General features: G+C 40.7%; 1 protein-coding gene across 2 annotated transcripts in view; it reads left to right on the plus strand.

Annotated features, from left to right (window-relative positions):
- Positions 1–19,951, plus strand: part of AOPEP (aminopeptidase O (putative)) — a 359,340-nt gene that overhangs the window by 68,907 nt on the left and 270,482 nt on the right. For both annotated transcript variants that reach the window (XR_009564370.2, XM_030832878.3), the window contains exons 3-4: positions 332–498; positions 18,180–18,333. Coding sequence is in view for 1 of the 2 variants with exons in the window: in XM_030832878.3 (XP_030688738.2) it covers positions 332–498; positions 18,180–18,333 (321 nt within the window). In the remaining variant the exon portion in view is untranslated. The remainder of the gene's footprint in view (positions 1–331; positions 499–18,179; positions 18,334–19,951) is intronic.

Here is a 19,951-nt window from a genome sequence, read left to right on the forward strand (position 1 = left end):
GGAGGGGCAAGGTTAATGTAAACTTTAACTTGGCAGACTAGTATTTAAAACTTTATCCAAAAAAATATTTTTCCCCTTAAAAAACAAACACACAAACAAACAAAAAACTCTCTTTACATGTTTAAGTAATTCATTTGGGAGAAATTACCACTCAGCTATTCACACAGCCCTTGGTAGTTTCAGTTCAAGATGCTCTGAAACCAGCCAGCTACAAAGTCTGAGATATTTTCTCTTTGAAAGCTCAACTTAACCTTCGCTACCATGGTGGTGAGAAAAGTGACAACTCATTTTAAAGATTCTCCCCCTTTGTTTCTTTGTCTTTCTTCTGCAGGCCATGTGTTTATACTATGGGATCGCCCATAAACAACAGGGCCCTTTTTCCATGCCAGGAGCCACCCGTTGCCATGTCAACATGGCAGGCTACGGTTCGAGCAGCTGCATCTTTTGTTGTTTTAATGAGTGGGGAAAATTCTGCCAAGCCAACACAGCTTCGGGAAGGTACTGTACATGTGTTCTGTGCTTCTTTATGTATTGCACACATGCTGGACCCAGCAACCCAACACACAGTGTTTTTCTCCACTTTAAAAGAGCTCCTTTATTAGCTGGGTTGGACTGAACATACTATAAAACATCCTGTCAGAGAAAACAGCCTGGGATGGGGAGAGGCACTTGGAAGCCTAGGCATGGCATGTGGGGTTCTTCATGCCAGAGTTATCAATTCCTAGATTATTAAGGCAGCTGCTTTCAGCTGATGGTTTGTGGGCCATAAGTGGGTGCTCTTGGTTGAAGACTTTCTGGGCAGGCAAGTGTGCCATGGAAACACCATTATAGTAGAGTTATCTGTGGTTTGGTCATGGAGCCTGTACAGGGTTATTCATTATTCTGAGCGACAGTGCTCCTGTGGGCTGGCCCACTGGAGTCATCCTAGTATTGCATCTGTTCTGTATACTATTTGGCCATGAAGTTTTTTTTTTTTTTTTTAATTAATTTTATTTTTGGCTGTGTTGGGTCCTCGTTGCTGTGCGCGGGCTTTCTTTTAGTTGCAGTGCGCAGGGACCACTCTTCGTTGCAGTGTGCAGGCTTCTCATTGCGGTGGCTTCTCTTGTTGCAGAGCATGGGCTCTAGGCACAACGGCTTCAGTAGCTGTGGAGCACGGGCTCAGTAGTGGTGGCAAGCAGGCTCTAGAGTGCATGCTTCAGTAGTTGTGGCCCCCTGGCTTAGTTGCTCCACGGCATGTGGGATCTTCCCAGACCAGGGATCAAACCCGTGTCCCCTGCACTGACAGGCGGATTCCTAACCACTGCGCCACCAGGGAAGCCCTGGCCATGTTTTGAACCAAAGGTGTATAAGAAAGATGGAAGGCAAGTGCTAATGCATCATCAAGGTTTTGTCTGCGAATTTCTTGCTTATTGCAATAATTAACACTTTCAGTTGAGATCCTGGGCATGTTGATGCCAGGTAAAATTTCTGTAATTGTAATATTTCTTTATTTAAAATATGGTTTCTCCTTGGACTCTCAACCACTGTGCCACCGGGAGAGCCCCAAGTTGATAATTTTAATGTCTGCATAATATTTTATTGTATGAATGTATCAGATTTTACTTAACATTTCCACATTATTAGACATTTTTATTGTTTCCAAAGTTTTTTCTTATTATAAATAAAGTTGCATTAAATTCCTGGGGAGACAGTTTGTATAAAATTAGAATCATTGAGTCGAAAGTTTTGAACCTGTTTAAGGCTGGGTACATATCTCAAGTTGTTTTTCAGAAAGGCTGTACCAATTTACATATCCATCAGTAGTTTATGAAGGTCTTCTTTCCCTTGGAGTTTCAGCCATCTGATAGGCAAGAGAAGGCCTCTCTTTAATTTGGATTACTACAATTATCAATGAGGTTTCATACATCCTTATATGTTTCTTAACTGTTTTCATTTCCTGTTTGTTAATTTCCTTTGCTCATTTTTATATCGAGGTGTTAGTGAGGTTTCAAAAAGTTTGTTTTGTCTTCTAATTTGATTGGATCTTTAAAAAATAAAGATACTGGAACTTCCAGGTTAGTGAACACGTGGAGATGTGGGGAGAATTGTGTACCTGGAGAGGGCATGGAAGTTCCGTGCTCTTTCTCACGTACCTTGCCCCGTGCATCTCTTCCATCTGGCTGTTCCTGAGTTGAGTGTCCACTCGTCATCAAACCCAGCAGAAAAGTATGCAGGTCTGTTTCTTCGGGCCTTCATTTCCTGTGGAGGCTCCCGTGTCACATAAGACTTACGTTACATAAATCTGTAAGCTATTCTCCTGTTTAAAAAATGTACAAAATAGGGCTCCCCTGGTGGCGCAGTGGTTGAGAGTCTGCCTGCCGATGCAGGGTACCCGGGTTCGTGCCCCGGTCCGGGAAGATCCCACATGCCGCGGAGCGGCTGGGCCCGTGAGCCATGGCTGTTGAGCCTGCGCGTCCGGAGCCTGTGCTCTGCGGTGGGAGAGGCCACAACGGTGAGAGGCCCACATACCGCAAAAAAAAAAAAAAAAAAAAAAAATATATATATATATATATAAAATAAAGATATTAATCTCTTATATTTGTGAAAAGTATTTTTCTCAGTTTTTAGTATACCTTTTAATTTTATATAATATTTCTAATCTATAGGAGATTTTAAATTTTATGTAATAAAATATGTTAGGTTTCTCTTGGGAAGTCTTTCTTTGCTCTACGATTCACCTGTTTTGTTCTAATATTTTTATTTAATTTTTATTTATTTATTTATTTTTGTAATTTCACTCTTTAATCTGTTTGTAGTTTATTCTGGTCAGGGTTGTGAAATGAGGACTAAACATTTTTGTCTTCGAATAGGAAACCAGTTATCCAAGATCATTTATTGAATCTTTTCTGATTTGTGATGCCTTCTTCATAAAAAAAACTAGATTTACACATGTGATAAAGTCTTCAATGAATGTTTATTTGATTCTGAAAGTCAAAACAAAACAAATCATACATTTTAAAATTTCATTTCTAAAAATAAGCCACATTTACATGGTTCATTTACAAATGAGCAAAGGACAAAAAAATTTACAATGTCTCCTTTTTACTCCTAATTCCCAGCTACCCAGTAACCCTTCCCCAAGGCAACCAAGGTCACCAGTTTCCTTTGTATAGTATATTTTTTCCTCTTTTGTTGCACAAATCATAACATGCTATACACTTTTTTGTATTGTGCTTCCCTCTTTAGAATAAGTTTATCTTATAGATAATTTCGTATCTGACCATGAAGAGCTTCCTCAATATTTTTATGACTATAGAGTATTCCATAAATGGATGTTTCACAATTTAGTTAACCAATAGCTCTTGACTTTATTCTATATCAAATAAAGAATTTAATGGGCATTTACTTCTGTCAACTTCCCTCACCCACATTCTCCAGTTTTAATAAATACAGTTTGGGATTTGTGACTCATACTATCTCTATATTTTGTTTTTGTATTATATCTTATTTTCTAGGAATTATAATCGTTGTTTTACATTTTCATCCAGTTTCAAATTATATTTTTATATTTGCAATAAGTATTTAGACTTTCTTTACTCTTGATCTCTTAAGTCTGAGTCATCTCCTAGTCAGCTGGGAAATGGCTTCACTACTTTTTTTTTCTTCCTAGAAGGATGGGTATGTGGTATATTTTCTTAGTCCTCCCATTTTTAGGTGAGCTTTTTGTTGTGTTTACTTATGAACATTCCTTGGCTAGGTATTAAATTCTTACTTCTTTTCCCTCTTAAACGACTATAAATGTTTTCATTACCATATCTTACTTAGTATTTCAGAGGAGAAATCTGATATCATTTTAAAAAATTCTTTGAAAGTAGCCTGATTATTCTGCCTAGGCTCATAGAATTTAAAAAAATTATTTATGTAATTCAAAACTTTCTAGAATGGAGCTGGTTGTGGGTACCTTGGTTTTTAATCAACTTAATTACAGTATAATTTATGTATAATGAAACGCACACAGTTCATCTTGTTCAATGGTGTTCGACAAAAAAATGCATCTAAGTAATTAATCAGCACCCCTGTGAAGATGTAGAACATTTCTATTACCCTAGAAATTCCCTTGTGCCTTTGCCATCCCTCCTTAAGTGAGTCTTCCCTAACCCCACTCCAGTCAACCACTGATCTGATTTCCATATCTATAGATTAGTTTTACCTCTCCTAAACATTCATGTAAATGGCATCATTCGTGTGTACTCTTTTGTGTCTGGCTTCTTTTGCTCAGCATGAGACTTACCCATATTGTTATGGATGTCAATAGTTTATTCTTTTTTAAAAAGTTGATGAATAGTAATCCATTATGTGAGTAAACTAGTTTGTTTATCCACTCATCTGTTGATGGACATTTGAATTTTCAGGGGGCATTACAAAAAATATTCTGTGAACATTCATGTGTAAGCCTTTTTGTGGACAAAGGTTTTAATTTCACTTGGGTAAATACCTAAGAGTGGAATTGCTGGCTCAGAGAAGTTAACTTTGTATCTGGCAAACTATTTCCAAAGTGATTCAATCATTTTATATTCCACCAGCAGTGTATGAGAGTCCAGTAGCTTTGCATCCTTGGAAACATGTGATGTTGTCAGTCCTTTTAATTTTAGCCCTCCAACTGGGGTGAAATACTATCTTGTGGTTTTAATTTGCATTTCTCTGATAACTAATGAAGGTGAGCAACTTTCATGCCCTTATTGTACGTTCTTATGTCTGCCTTTGAAAAGTGTCTCTTCAAGTCATTTGCCATTTATTTAATATGGTATTTTGGTTGTTTTTTTGTTAGACTGTAAGAATACTTTACATACTCTAGATGCTAGCCTTTTGCCAGATATGTGTCACAGATATATTCTCCCCGACTGTATGGCTTGCCTTTTCATTTTTTATTTACACTTTATACCACTGAGTTTCCATGGAGACATTTTATTCTTTAGTAATTCCATTATAGATTGTTATTGTAACAACCCTTGCAATTCTTCCTTATCTTTTTTGTTACTTTGTTGTCTTTTGATCTCAATCTGTTACACTGTTTCAGCCTGTTGTCCTCTCATGGCTTTTTACCATTTTTTCACAGAAGTTATATCTTTTTGTATCATAATGGGAGTGCCAGTTTTCTAAACTTGTTTTGGTTTCTGTAGTAAATTTATTTCCGAGGCTTGTTCTTCCTCTGAGTCCTTAGAACAATGTTTTCTTTTACCTTTATCCTGCAGTATTTTTTCCTGTCATGCTCATGGCTTTCCTCTCTGGTGTTTTAACAGACAGGATAAAGTCTGAGGATTTCCCTTAGCTCCATTCACTGTCCACTTGTGTGCTGCCTGAAATCCCCTCTCTGTTCAACAGATGAAGGGTTACTGAGGCACACAGCTCCTCTATCCAGGTTTTGGTGTCTCATGAATTGTCTGGTGAGCTTCTCTGGGACCCACACAGCATCTTTTTTACCCTCCCTGCTTGTTTCCCTGACACGCTGAATTGATTGAGTAAATGAAACACTGCAGTCTCAGCAGGCACTGATAGCTGGACTCCTCCAGCCTCCATTTCTGGTTTACTTCTGATGATAACTACGCTTCCCAAGATGCGATGTGGCACTCCCTACCCCCACCTCACCAAGCCGACATACTTTCTCATTCATGGTTTGGTCCTGCAGTTCAGATGTCAAAGCTTGTGTTTGGCAGTGTTGCTCAAACTTGAGCATTACTTTTCTTGTCAGAGGGAAAAAACCCTCATGATTCACCAGGGTTGACTGAAGTTATTTGTATTAGAATGATATCTTTAAAACTATAAATGTATGCTTATTTACAAAAACAGGCGGTAGACTGGATTTGGCCAGGGGGCTGGATTCCAGATATAAATAAATCCTGCCAAACAATTTTGTATTCCTATACTCTTACACATCTAAAACACCAAAAAAGTTTAAATTAAATGCAGACCAAACCATTAAATCAATGAAATTCAAATGGACAACTTCAGTTTATTATAAAAGATTATTATTTTCCTGAAATGAAGCTGCCCCTTACAATATGAATGTGGTGCTGACAGCTCCATGAAGGTTCTCTTGAGGTCGTTGTGCCTGTTCTACCCTGAGCCACATGATGATCTTATTCTCCACCACTTTTCTTCCATATGCTGTAAAGCTTTTGCTTACAAATCATGCCGTGATGTCATTTAGCCTTTACTCACCAAAAGCATCATTCTTATGTTCTTTTCTCATAATCTCTCAATAATTAAAGCAGTGCTACATGTCCCTGTGCAATCATATACACTGCTGCAGATGTGAACTCTGAAATTGTCTGTCAGGACTCATTTGTATCTGGATAATCCAGCGCTTTGGCCAAATCCAGTCTACTGCCTGTTTTTGTAGATAAAGTTTTATCGAAATACAACCATTGTCTATGGCTGATTTGGTGCTGCAATGGCAGAGTTAAACAGTTGCAACAAAGACTGCATAGCCTACAAAGGCTAAAATATTTACTAACTAACCCTTTACAGAAAAAAAGTCTTCTGATCCTTTCAACATCTGTCTGTTTACTTATCTATTTGAAGATTACCATCAAAAATTAAAACAAGAATTGACTTTAACATTTGCATGGAAAATGTTCATACCTCCAACAATGTGTCTGTGGATTTTTTTCTCCGAATTTCCAATTCAGGGCATAGTTATAATAAAGTAGATAATAATTGGGATTTGCTTATATACAACTTTATATGATACCATAGAGCAGACTTTACCAATTCAAACTGAGAGAGGAGAGAGCTACACCAGCAGAAAGAACTTTATGCTAATACTGCACGCCTCCTGCAGCCCACAGCTGGGGTTTATCAGAATACAGTCAGGCAAGAGTATTAACAGCGCTCTTTGCCAGGCCCAAAATGGCTGTTCTGAGGATGGAGTAATATCTCCAAATGTGTCTGCACTCCTTAGAGAAAAAGGGTATGTGGATACAAGATGCTACTACTTCCTTTCCAAGTCATGTTTTCTAGACTGGTAGATTGGTCTCATAGGACCTCCACTCTGTTGTGCACAGTGCCCTTTAAAACGAAGAGCTATCATTGAAAACATGAGCAGCAAAACCCAACCCGCAAGTCACGGTTTCCATCACAGTGACACGTCAACCTGATTAGTACATTTGCCAGGCACCAGCTGATTTCCCGAAAGAAGAAAAGCACCTGGGAGCAGCATAATGTAATGAGGCAGATAATAGCGACAGAAATGATAACAACCCTTGGGCAGGGGATGGAAATCAGACGATGGACCTCCGAGTTCTCACTACATGAGGGAAATCATTCCTCCTGGCTACTTTTTTTTTTTTACGCGGGCCTCTCACTGTCGTGGCCTCTCCTGTTGCGGAGCACAGGCTCCGGACGCGCAGGCTCAGCGGCCATGGCTCACGGGCCCAGCCGCTCCGCGGCACGTGGGATCCTCCCGGACCAGGGCAAGAACCCGCGTCCCCTGCATCGGCAGGCGGACTCTCAACCACTGCGCCACCAGGGAAGACCCCTCCTGCCTGTTTTTAAGAAGAAGGCTAATGGTTTAGACGGTAGTGTGATGACCATCATAAGCATCTTAGTAGCTGAGAAATCACTATCCTTTTTCTCAATAAGGCTTAGTCAAGGCCATAGATTTAGATTGACTTATTTAGCTCCTTTATTATATAACTTCCCCAGCATCATGTCATTTGGGCAGACCGAAATGTTAGCCTGTGTGTTATTGTCAGCCTATATTCCCTGCCAAAATGTAGCTAAACTCTTAAGCACAGAGACCCAATGTCCAGTACAGTGTTTTGTATATAACAGATGCTCAATACCTATTTGTTGAATAAATGTGTTCTCTGTAATCAGACAGAAGTAATAGGTTCATGGAAGAAGCATTTAAAATCACTACTGATAGTAACAAAAGTGATTTCAGGGTCATTCCTTTAGTTTTGCTTCTGATTAGAGTTTATGCCTTTTCTCCAGTTTCAGTATATTTTGAAAGGAAAAAATTGGTGTAGTACATGCTTATTTCCCCCAATTTGGTAATTTTGTGGTTGTTGTTTAATTTTGTTTTATTTTCACAGAGTCTAATTTAGTGTCTACTTCCTAGAAAATTAAAACATTCCACTTATGTTTTTCATGGGAAGCCTCAAGTAAATGAACAAGACTGACTAATTTAAGCTCCTTCCAAATATAGGAGAAAAAGCATATGAACAAGTGAAAGGTGTTAAAAACTATTTGTGCCTTTGCTTAGGATCTGATTTCATTTTTCTATGCAAAAGTAGGAGACTGTAGACATTACCTCATCCTGAGCAAAATGCTACTCTCTGGCCTGCCCAACTGACCAGCTCCCTGACGTTCTCTCTCTTGATTTCGTGTGGGAAATTCCAGGGAAAAGCCAAGATTTCAGGGTTCGGACCCTCCTGTGTGCAATTGAAAGCCAACTTTTCTTTCCTCTTGATGGCTCAAAATGAGCAATACTACTATTTAGACTGCTTCCACAGTATGAGACCAGGAATTACGTATAAGGAAATGGTAAATTAAAAGACATTAGGAATGGTTATGATTAAGTGTTTTCACAAAGAGAGAATGCAAAGTTGAGAGAGCTCCTTGTTTCTTGAACTGAGGAAACTTTATACTGGGCTAGTATACATACATGTGTTTCAAGGGGTAGGAGTACAGAGTGAATGCATCTTTTCTCTTTAGAAAGCTACTGTTGATTGAAGACTGTGTTCTGCTCTGTTACATCCCTCATAAGGTCTCACATAATGCCTTGCACTTTCTAAATCTTTGTCAGTTCATTCTTTTGTTTGTGATTTGCTTTTTGTCTAGTTCTTGCTTGCCCTCCTAGAGTTGCACTTACCATATTTGGCAAACGGGGAAGTCATCGTGCTTTCTTTTGGGTAGTGATGATTCCGGCAGGCGTGTGTATACGCATTCTTGTTGCTATGGATTTTTTTTTTTGGCTGTGTTGGGTCTTCACTGCTGTGTATGGGCTTTCTCTAGTTGCGGCGAGCGAGGGCTACTCTTCGTTGCAGTGCGCGGGCTTCTCATTGCGGTGGCTTCTTATTGCGGAGTACGTGCGGGCTCTAGGCGTGCGGGCTTCAGTAGTTGCGGCATGCGGGCTCAGTAGTTGTGACTCACGGGCTCTAGAGCACAGGCTCAGTAGTTGTGGTGCACGGGCTTAGTTGCTCCATGGCATGTGGGATCTTCCCGGACCAGGGCTTGAACCTGTGTCCCCTGCATTGGCAGGTGGATTCTCAACCACTGAGCCACCAGGGAAGGCCCCTGGATTTTTGTTTTAGGCTTGACATTCATGAATTTTCTCAAGTGAGTAAAGTACTAAAGCACATTTGTGACCATCTGGCACAGAATGATTTGGTGTCCAGTTTGCTGATCCACTTTGTATTTAAGTTTAAGGGGAACTAGGTTATCCACAGCGTAGGGCAGAGTGCAGGTGAGACTTGGCATAACAAGCCTGGTGAAATGTATTCCTTTAGGTATTCCATCAGCCACGAGGGAAAACCTCAAAACCTGTGGAGGTGCTTGTGTTCTGGGTTCAGTAGGTGGCACTCTTCTACCTGGTTCACGAGAATGATCTTGAAGGCCATTCCCTCCTGGGTCTCCTGTGCCATAAGCAGTACCATGTTGCCAGGAAAGGAAACCTGAAGCCTTGCCAGGTGGCATCAGTGCCTGGGAAGTGGTGGCATGATCTGGCACATGGCCCCGGTCAGGCAGTGCTGGTGCATACCAGCCCAGGGCGTCTTACTGTCGTCTCCTTTGTTGTGGTGCCAGTTCTTGCCCTTGAGCAACAGCGGAAAAGGACTAACAAAAGGCAGACATGCCATGGGTATTCACGAGGGTGGTACTAGCTCATAAAACCAGAACGTGTAGACTCAGCATCCAAAAAGTAGTGAAACAAAAAAGCTGGGGTTTGCTGAAAGCCCCAAGCACTAGAGAAAGAAGCCAAAAGAGGAAGAGCAACCCAAACTGGGAGCTTTGCCTATCTTGTTATGTATCTATTATATTTATTATAATAAATATATAAAAATATATAATAAAAACATTATATATAGTGTGTCTATATACACTTATAAATTCATATCCCTATATATACATGCTCTTATATATACCATCAAGCATTTTAAGTTTGTAGTACAAAGATGTTCCAAAATAATGAAATAGCTTGACATATGGACTAGTTTGGGCAGGAAGTTCTGAAATTAAGAATAGTGGCTAGAGAAAGAAACAAGCTTGAGGTAGGAAAGAAGCAGGCACTACAGAAGAATTGAGTAAAGAAATATATGTAAATAAAAGCACGTATCATTTTGGTGTTTCCATTTGCTTCATGCTGTTTGTCTAACCTACGGTGGAAGAGTTTAAAAGATAAAGTGGATGCTTTAACTAGGGAGAATTTAAGTGCCTGTTTTAATTTTCAGTGAAACAATAACTCTTTAAAAACAAGAAATTTTGTGAGATGCTTAACTTTGCAAAGATAAGTCTTCTGCTTTTGCCTCTGTGGAAGCAGAGTGTTTTTGTGTGTTGTGGCTGTGCCTTTAGTGTGAGTTGAGTGAGTATGTCCAAGACTCCCCTAAGAATAGTACAATGACGTTCCATAAATTTTGTATTTAATTTACTATTAGCAGGCATGATCGATGTGTAGAAATAACTACGGTATCTTGATTTTTTTCCCTTAATTTTTTTTTCTTTTTGTAGGAACGATTTCCTCAAATAATTAGCAAAGTTTTTCACAGGTTTAGCATAAAAAGTTCTCTCTCTTCCCATGAACGGAATACTCCATCATGTTCTTCCTTTTTTCCTCTCCACTTTTCCTCCCCTGAAAGATAGAATCTTCAAGACAATTCATAAGACAGTTTTTTAGAATAGTATATGAAGAAAATAATTAAGGTAATTGTTTTAACACTCTCTAGTCATAAGGATTTTCAAAACTTACAATTTGAAAAATTACCCTTCTCAAATTCTTGTCGTACTTGCAAAACACACAGTCATCTTTAAGGAAAATTTCAGTCCTGTTTTGTTTTGTTTTTTTTTTGCAGTACGCGGGCCTCTCACTGTTGTGGCCTCTCCCGTTGCGGGGCACAGGCTCCGGACGCGCAGGCTCAGCGGCCACGGCTCACGGGCCCAGCCGCTCCGCGACATGTGGGATCCTCCCGGACTGGGGCATGAACCCGTGTCCCCTGCATCGGCAGGCGGACTCTCAACCACTGCGCCACCAGGGAAGCCCTTCAGTCCTGTTTTGAAGACGAAAATGTCTATTTGGATCTTGTAGCGGCTGCTAGCACAATTATAAGAACAATATTTGTTATATCTGTCTTACTAGTGAGACTATTGAAGTGTAAGAATTTTCTCTCCTAAAAACGTTCCAATGAGAGGAGGTGGCATAGAGGCTTTCAGGACCTTTATGAGGAGGCCCAGAAGGGAGGCGAACTGGTGGCTGCTCAAGCCTGCACAGTTAGGGAGCGCCTCTTCCTCTGGGCCCCTTCCTACCGCCCCTCTCCCCGTGCATCTTGCTAATGAATCCTGGCCTGGCCTGGCCGTGAAATCATGTGCAGAGGAAAAACTCTGGGTTAATTCAAGCACAGGATGTTCTCTTTGCTTTGCAGCTGGTGTAGCAAGGGAGTCTAGGGCAAGTGGATTAAATCAAAAAGGAAAATGAAGGCATTCACTGTCTATTTCATCGAGGATGGCTCATTTAAAGTAAACACCATTTAAATAGTCTCCAAATGGCCCATTCTATATGAAGTCATACAGGATGCCCCCTTTGGGCTGTCATTCTCCTTTAAATGGATCGCTTTGTGTGCACAGTGTTTTAATGCCATTCAACCTTAAACCCCATATGTGGGCCTCATCGGGCCACAGGCTTCAGTGCACATGTGGCAGCCATACCTTCGACATTCTTAGTCTCTGCCTCCAGAAAGTCAGCCCAAGCAACAGGGGGAGGCAGCTGTAAAGATGACAGCAGTTAACATTTCTTCACCACTTACTATGTGCCAATTACCATGCCTAGAGATTTCTATCAATATATATGTTATCTAACTTAATCCTCACATAATGCTGTGAGGTAGAGACTGTGATTATTCCCTTGTTATAGATGAGGAATCTGATGCATGGAGAGATTAAGCAATGTGCCCAGACTGGTAAGCGTGGATCAGGGAATTGAACCCTTGCAATCAGATTCCAGAGCTGGAACTCAGTCAGTGGATATATTCAAGAGAAATAAACTCTTGTCAATTCTCCTCGCAAGGTCGACTTATCCCAAACAATAGATAATCCAGAAATTATTTCTCTTTGTCTTTGGAATGCACGCTCTGCTTTCTGGGGGCAGTATTCCCACCTTGTTATTTGCATTTTTTTGCAGTCTGGTTTGAGGTGAGGTCAGCTATTTCCTGAGCAGCTACCTCCCTGTAGCAGTGGGCTTTCTTCATGCAAGATTGGACTCAGTGGAATAATCCGTGAACAGACAACCGAAAAGAGACTTTGCTACCAAATGAGGATACTAGACAGGTCCTCATAGTAATCAACTAGCAATAGCCTCCCCAGAGCCCTGGAAGCATTCAGTTGTCGCAGCACTGGCTCCAGATTTACCCAGGGTCAGGCAAGAAGCCCACTGGACTGGACCTTTGAGAAGCTTCTGAGAAGAGTCCAGCTAGGGTCTTTGGGAAGTGGGTTCCTGGCCAGTTCTTATGTGGCCCAGCCTAGTGATGATCTGCCCCTCTTTGACTTGCTTGGTAGCCTGGAAAACTCTTTTACTTTAAAAGCCTGAAGTATGAAACAGTTTCTTCCATATGAGCTCCACTAAGTAGAGAAATCTAAAAAAATAAAAAGTCTTGAGGGCTGTATAGGAGAAAATCATTTTGAACATTTAGAATATGGGTTTGGGGGATGTTTTCAATACATTTCCCCCTCAAATCCTTTTCTTTCTATTATTTAACTTCCTGAGAAGACTGAGGAGAGAGCATGGCAGTTCTAAAATACTTTTGCTGGACTTGACTCAGGTTCTGTTATCACTTTTGCTATCTCACTCCCAAACTCTAGGTCATTTTAAGGTTTCTGACTTTTTTTAATTGCTAATCTCATTCCAGTCCCCTGCCACACCCCTCTGTGGCTTTCAGTGCCCTCCCCACATCACCTTGAGGGTACAGACATTCTGATAAAGGTGCTGGGACATGATGTGATTGGGCACTCTGTGTGGATTCTCCATGGCCATGTGCAGGCATCTAACAGATACCTCTTATTCCATTAGCAGTGTTCTTTCTTGAAAGTAGTTTCAATTCCTGCTATTTCCACAAATTTCATCTTGTCCCTGTGCTAGATGGATGGTACAAGAACTAGAGGGGCAGCAAAAAAACAGCTCAAAAGTTCAAAGCAGAATGTAGGGAGAAAGCCTATTGTGCATAGTGTTTCATTCTTTTTCCCCCCTAAGCTTTATTGAGATATAATTGACATGTAACATGTAAGTTTAAGATGTTCAATGTGATGATTTGATATATGTATATATTGCAAAATGACCTCAATAAGAATCTCTCTCTCTATGTATCTCTCTCTCTCTCTCTCTCTCTCTATATATATATATATATGTGTGTGTGTGTGTGTGTGTGTGTGTGTGTGCATGTGTGGTGAGGACCTTTAAGATCTACTCTCTTAGCAACTTTCAAATGTACAATATTGTTAACTGTAGTCACCATGCTGTACATTACATCCTCAGAACTGATTCATCTCATAACTGGAGGTTAGTACTCTTTGAACGCGTTCACCCATTTCCTCCCCAACTGCCCTCTACCTACCACCCTCGGCAGCCACCAATCTACTTTCTCTATGATTGGTTTTTTTTTTTCTGTTAGATTCCACATGTAAGTGAGGTCATACAGTATTTGTCTTTTTCGGTCTGATTTATTTCACTTAGCATAATGCCGTCAAGGTACATCCATGTTGTTGCAAATGGCAGGATTTTCTTCTTTTTTTATGAATGAATAATATTCCTCTGTGAGTGCATGTGTGTATCACATTTTCTCTATCCATTCCTCTGTCATTTGGGGCTTAGGTTGTTTCCATGTCTTGGCTATTATGAATAATTCTGCAATGAACATGGGGTGCGTCTATCTTTGAGATAAGTGATTTCATTTCCTTCAGGTATATACCCAGAAGTAGACTTTATTCTACAGATTCCCTTTGAACCTGTGTTGGATCATCTGTCTTCCTCTTACTTGGTTTACTACCTCCTTTTGAAGCTTTTTTTTTTTTTTTTTTTTTTTGCGGTACGCGTGCCTCTCACTGCTGTGGCCTCTCCCGTTGCGGAGCACAGGCTCCGGACGCGCAGGCTCAGCGGCCACGGCTCACGGGCCCAGCCGCTCCATGGCATGTGGGATCTTCCCGGACCGGGGCACGAACCCGTGTCTCCTGCATCGGCAGGCGGACTCCCAACCACTGCGCCACCAGGGAAGCCCTGAAGCATATTTTACATACTCTAGTAGCTTCCAGAGAATAGAATGTGTGGGAGGTGAATTGTTTTTGAAACGTTACGTGTCTGAAAATGTCCTTATTGTATGTGAATTTTGTTTTCTCTCTCTTTTTGGAAGCTTGTAGGATCTTGTCTTTATCCTCAGGGTTCTAAATTTCATAATGGTGCATCATGATGTGGCTGGATTTGTATCCAGTGTCCTGGGTATTGTGTGCCCTTTCAATCTGAAAACTCATGGTCCCTTAACTTTGGGGAAATTTTCTCTAATTTCTTAGCTGACGATTTTCTCCCTTCTATTTCCTCTGTTGTCTTTTTTCTGGAGCTTCTATTACTTGGATACTGGACCTTCTGAACTGCTCTTCTATTTTTCCCTCATGTTTTTGTCTTTTTTTTCTTTCTAGGGAGATTTCCTCAGCTTTATATCCCATCTTACTCCTTTTAATTTTTTTCTTTCCTTCTATCCTTAATTCTCTTTACTTTCAAGTCCTCTTTTTAAATCTTATACTGTTTTTGTTTCAGCACTGCAATAAATTCTCTGAACTTTCAGTGTGTATCTGTCTGGTGTTTTTTGAAGTTTTCTTCTTCTTGCATGGTCACTGTCCTCCAAGTTGCTTGTTTCTCTTTGTTTGGGTCTCTCAGTTTTGCATTAGGGGCTTTCTAAAGATGCCTGAAGGTCCTTGATTTCTCTGTAGGTGTTTGAGGGTAGGGGACTAAAATGCTGATTGGAGCACTGAGTGAACACATAAGGCTTCTCATCTGTAAGTTTCACCATAGGCTGATCTTAGGGAACCTCCAATGTCAATATCCTTCTCTTGGGTTGGTCAGGTTTTTTCATTTTCCTGCCTGGAGGTAAAAACCTGGTTGTCAGCATTTTGGGAACCAAATAAGGGGAAATAGTATCTGATATGCATATGTTCATCTAATCCCATTCAGTTTGCCTTCAACTATGCCATTCTCCCCCTAGAGGCCCTCTCTTTTATTCTCTAGAAAATAAACCTCCAGTTATTTGCTGGTGTGTGTGTGTGTGGGGATGGGCAGATAGTCCAGGTGTGGGGAGTAGGGGAAGCCATCCAGGGATCTGAGCCCTTCTTAGTCATCCAGCCTGTCCTGCTTAGTTTAGTACTTCTTCTACTCCCAGCCTTTTGGGGGCATCTGGGGGATAAAATGAGGTGAATCTTGTCTTTCCCACAGCTAACTTAGGATTCAGGGCTGCCATGTCATTCGCCACTCTTCCCACCTGCACTGTGGCTTCCAATATTTTGCGGTAATTGTCTCCTATACTTTCTCCTTGTTCCTTTTGGTTTAAGCCTTTAAAAAAATCCCTTTACTGTCCTTTAATTGGGTTTTGGGAGAAAGCAATTTAGGTCCTTTACCCATTTTTTAACTAGGATTATATGTTTTCTTGCTATTGAGTTGTATGAGTTCCTTATATATTTTGGATATTAACTCCTTATCAGATAAGTGTGTTCAATCTTCCATTTTTTCCTGAAATCCTCACTATTGCTGCTTGTTTACTGAACCCCCAAGAGTCTGAAGTTTTAAAAGGAAGGTTCGGTGACCCATGTTAAACACTCCAAGATATGTTTCAGAGAAAGAATGACCAGACCACAGCCCTTTGACCAAGAGAGTCTTGTTATTTAAAATTTCTCTTTTAAACCTAGGATATTCAAAACATTTAGTTCTTTACCCATGCCTTCTTTTCTCTTCTTCTATCTCCACCTCCCCCCACCCAACTTGTGCCAGCTCTCACTGTGTTGTTCAGTCCAAACTGAAGTTCTTCATGGAGCTGCTACAGGGAGACATCAGGTTGCGAGTGAGGTAGTTATAAGAAAGTAGAAACATTAGGGAGGTGGGTGCAGTGCAGCATGCCACGTCAGATCCATGTCAGGTTTTTATCAAGACTGCTGGGATTGTCTCTGCCTTCTTCTTACTGGCGTGGGATCACAGCAGCCATTTTCTTTAAAGCTGTGGTTTTCCTTCAAGCCCAGAAGAAGCTACGCACGTCATCAGGTTGTCTCCAGCATCACTGGATTTGGTTGTCTCTTTAAAGAGGAGCATCCCTTCAGCTTCTTAGTCAGCTGTGGAGGAAGTGATCTCAAGAGTGGCCATTCTGATTCTAGAACCAGGATCAAACTTACAAGCAAGTTTGAGAGAATGGCTGCCTCTGTAATGGGTTTCCAGCAGCATGCCTTTCTACATTTCTTCTTCAAGTATCTCCTCTAATAACTTCCAAACGTGATACCATATCATATTTATTCAAACTTGATATCATGTTTATTTTGTCATTGTTTCCTATTTAAAATTTTGTTTTTTATCAGAGAAGTTCTGTCATGTATTTCTTTGGATCTAAGTTGGTAGAGTTTCAGAGGGTAATAAATAATGACCCCACTAACCTTCCAAAGTTCAGAATTAGTTGAGAGACAAAAATCCAAGCATATGGAGAGCAAAATCTAACCTATTACTGATTTTTACTGGTAAAACACTTTAAAAAATGTCATTAGAGGTCTGCTGGTCAATATAGGCATGGTAATATTTCTACCCCGAATTTGACATCTTATTCACTCATTGACCAAATTGGATGAGCACAGGCCACTCTATAAGTGTTTAACCCTCAAAAACTTAAAACAAGAAAGAAAAGAATAGCTCCTCAAAGGGAGTCAGTAAGGGGTGGAAAGAGAGGCTAGGGGTGTTACTCTAGTGGAAGTTCCCCCCATGGGAACATGAAGAGTGGAGAACTGTGTTCTATAATGTGAGGTGATACCAAATCCCTGAAGACACACCATTAATTTATAGCAGATGCTCAGAAAAAATAATATATTAAATCAGGTTGCGTGATACATTGAGATTTATTTCAGTAACATTAAAATCATTTTCCCATCTTAGAAGAAAGGAAGCATAGTGTTATAAGTTTAGTCATTTGTTCCTTTGGTTAAAAAACCTTCTTTATGGTTTGGACTAAAGGGAGGGTATACCTTTGGCTGTGGTAGGGAGCCCCAGCTACGAATTCCAGCCCTGTTACAAACTAGCTGGGAGTCCTTGGCGCCCCTGAACCTCTGTAGACCTGTTTTTCATCTGCTTAATGAGGAATTGGGACCGCCCCAATACATTAACAGATAAAAAGGGTGAGGGATAAGACTGAACTTCCATAGATAAGTAGTTTCAGGGTTGGGACTAAAATCCAGATACTTTCCTTCCCTAGTCTCATTGTTTTTTACTGTATGCATTTTAGATTGACTTGAACTGAATTTAGACAAAGTAGTTTGGCAGCACAGAAGCGATCATTCATTTGTTCATTCACTCACTCATTCATTCATTCAACACAGCATCTTCTTTTTTATGCCAAGTACCGTGCTAGGCAATACAGATGAGCCATGTCCTTGACTCCATAGCAGCATACAACCTCTGTCCTTACACATTTGCAGCTATTAGTGGCCACCTTGACCACCCTTCATTTATAGCCTCACTTGAAGGGCTTCAAACTGATCCCTGGAAGAGATCCAGATCTCCTTGGCTGTCTTGAATCCATCATCCCTGTTTTGCTTTCCCTGAGACCTAGAATAACGCCCCCACAGTTGACATGACCCACCTCCAAGAATTAGCTCATCCCAGCTTAGCACACAAGCTCTTCAAGTGACTAAAGAGAAAAATTACAGAGTAAGGTCTAGGACCATACATTGGCCTCATTATGTGTTCCTCTCTCTGTTTATAGGATGCTCAAGTTGGCATTACTACGTAACCATGCCAATGCCAGCCTCCACCTTCACAATTGCAGTAGGATCCTGGACAGAAACGAAGCCAGAGATCTGCTCATCAGATGATCTGGCAACAGAGAAATCCTTCTCACCTTTCGAGGCTGACTTCAGGTTTGTACTTGGGAACTTGATGAAAAACAAACACTTGAGGGAGCAGTATGATGCATTTATTCCAAGCGCTGGGAATGTGAGTCATTCCTGCTGAGAAATTAAACCAAAATATGATTAATCAAAGCAGGAAAAGCCCTGCTGGGAGAGAAAGAGAGTTGAGAGGCAGAAATGTGGGCATATTGTTTATGCAGAAAGAAAGAGAAAAGAAATATATATGAAATCCTCTGTGTAGTCAGGTGAAATATCTTTATGTGTTTCATTAAGTCAACAGAATCTTCAGATTCAATACTTTCCTTCTACACCTTTTAACTTTGGTTTTCAGTACTTGTTCGAAAACACAACTTAATAGAAAGAAGTTGCTCGTCTGATGGATTACCTTGTAGGCCACTCTGCTGTTTTGGTTCCGAGACTGCCATTAGCAGTGCGTTTGTAGGGGCAGCCCTACAAACGTGGGGGGAGTCAGCCTCCTTAGGAGCACAGGACATGAGGAAGCTGTCAGACGGCCATTGGGTTATAAGAATCCTGCCGGGTCAGGGCTCTGTTAACTTCAACAACAATGTCTTCTTTTTCAGGGTCGATCAGAGAAAATAAAAAATTTTTTTTTAAATTAGTATAGGCCTTAGGATATTTACTTGCAGCCTCCCAAGGCATTCACCTATTTCTAGTTTTCAGAGCCAATAGGGAGGAGAATGCACATATGAGGCACAGAAGTGTGCTCACTGTGCACTGTTGCATCATGCTTTATCCCTAGGACTTTGACAGCCACCTCGGTTTAATCTTTTTTCCTGTTTACAGAAAGTCACTAAGTCAGTACCTTTTGGTGGAGAGTAATGATACAGATGCTTAGTTCATCCTTGAAAACCAACTAAGATACGCTCTTAGTACAAATTCCTTTTGTTTTATTTTGCTACGTTGCTTTCATTCTTACCACAGTGACAACAGTGGTTGGTATCCTTAGGAGATAAAGCCATTGAGGCCTCTCTTAACGTAGGCACGACTTATTGCCCGCATTTACTTTTTGGAGGAAGGGAAGTAATTTCTACTTGCTACTCAGTAACTTGCCTATTTTGGACTGTCAGCCCTGAGCTATATAGAGGATCCTAGACTGCTTATTGGCTTTTACTTATGCACTCTTGAGGGAAGAAGAGAATTGTGGACAGAAGTGACATGCTGCTTTCACATGGGAACATTTAATTGCACGTGCAACCCTCCGATACTCTCTTCGCTTGTTACTGAGATCACAGAATAGACCTCACTTTGCAGTTGCAGGCAGCCTAGACTTCTGAGTGGGGAGGACAGGTGCCCTGGAGAGTCACTTGGATTCACAGTGCCCTTGGTATGAGTGAGAAATAATCTTTTTTTCTGTTAAGCCACTGAAAAACTGGGGCTGTTTCTTACTGCAGCATATCCTAGCCCATCCTGAATTGATACAGAAGCCACTGGATGTGGCAGTCAGGGAAAGTCTTGATCTAAATGTCATCTCAGTTAGTTCTGAGGATATGCCTGTAAGTTAGATAGGCTTTATTATCTCCATTTTTCACATAAAGATACTGAAGCTTCAGACAGCAACTTGTTCATGTTCATAACCCTACTGAGTGACAATGCCCAGATTCACATC

This window comes from Globicephala melas, chromosome 6, assembly GCF_963455315.2.
Source record: "Globicephala melas chromosome 6, mGloMel1.2, whole genome shotgun sequence".
Classification (NCBI taxonomy): Eukaryota; Metazoa; Chordata; class Mammalia; order Artiodactyla; family Delphinidae; genus Globicephala; species Globicephala melas.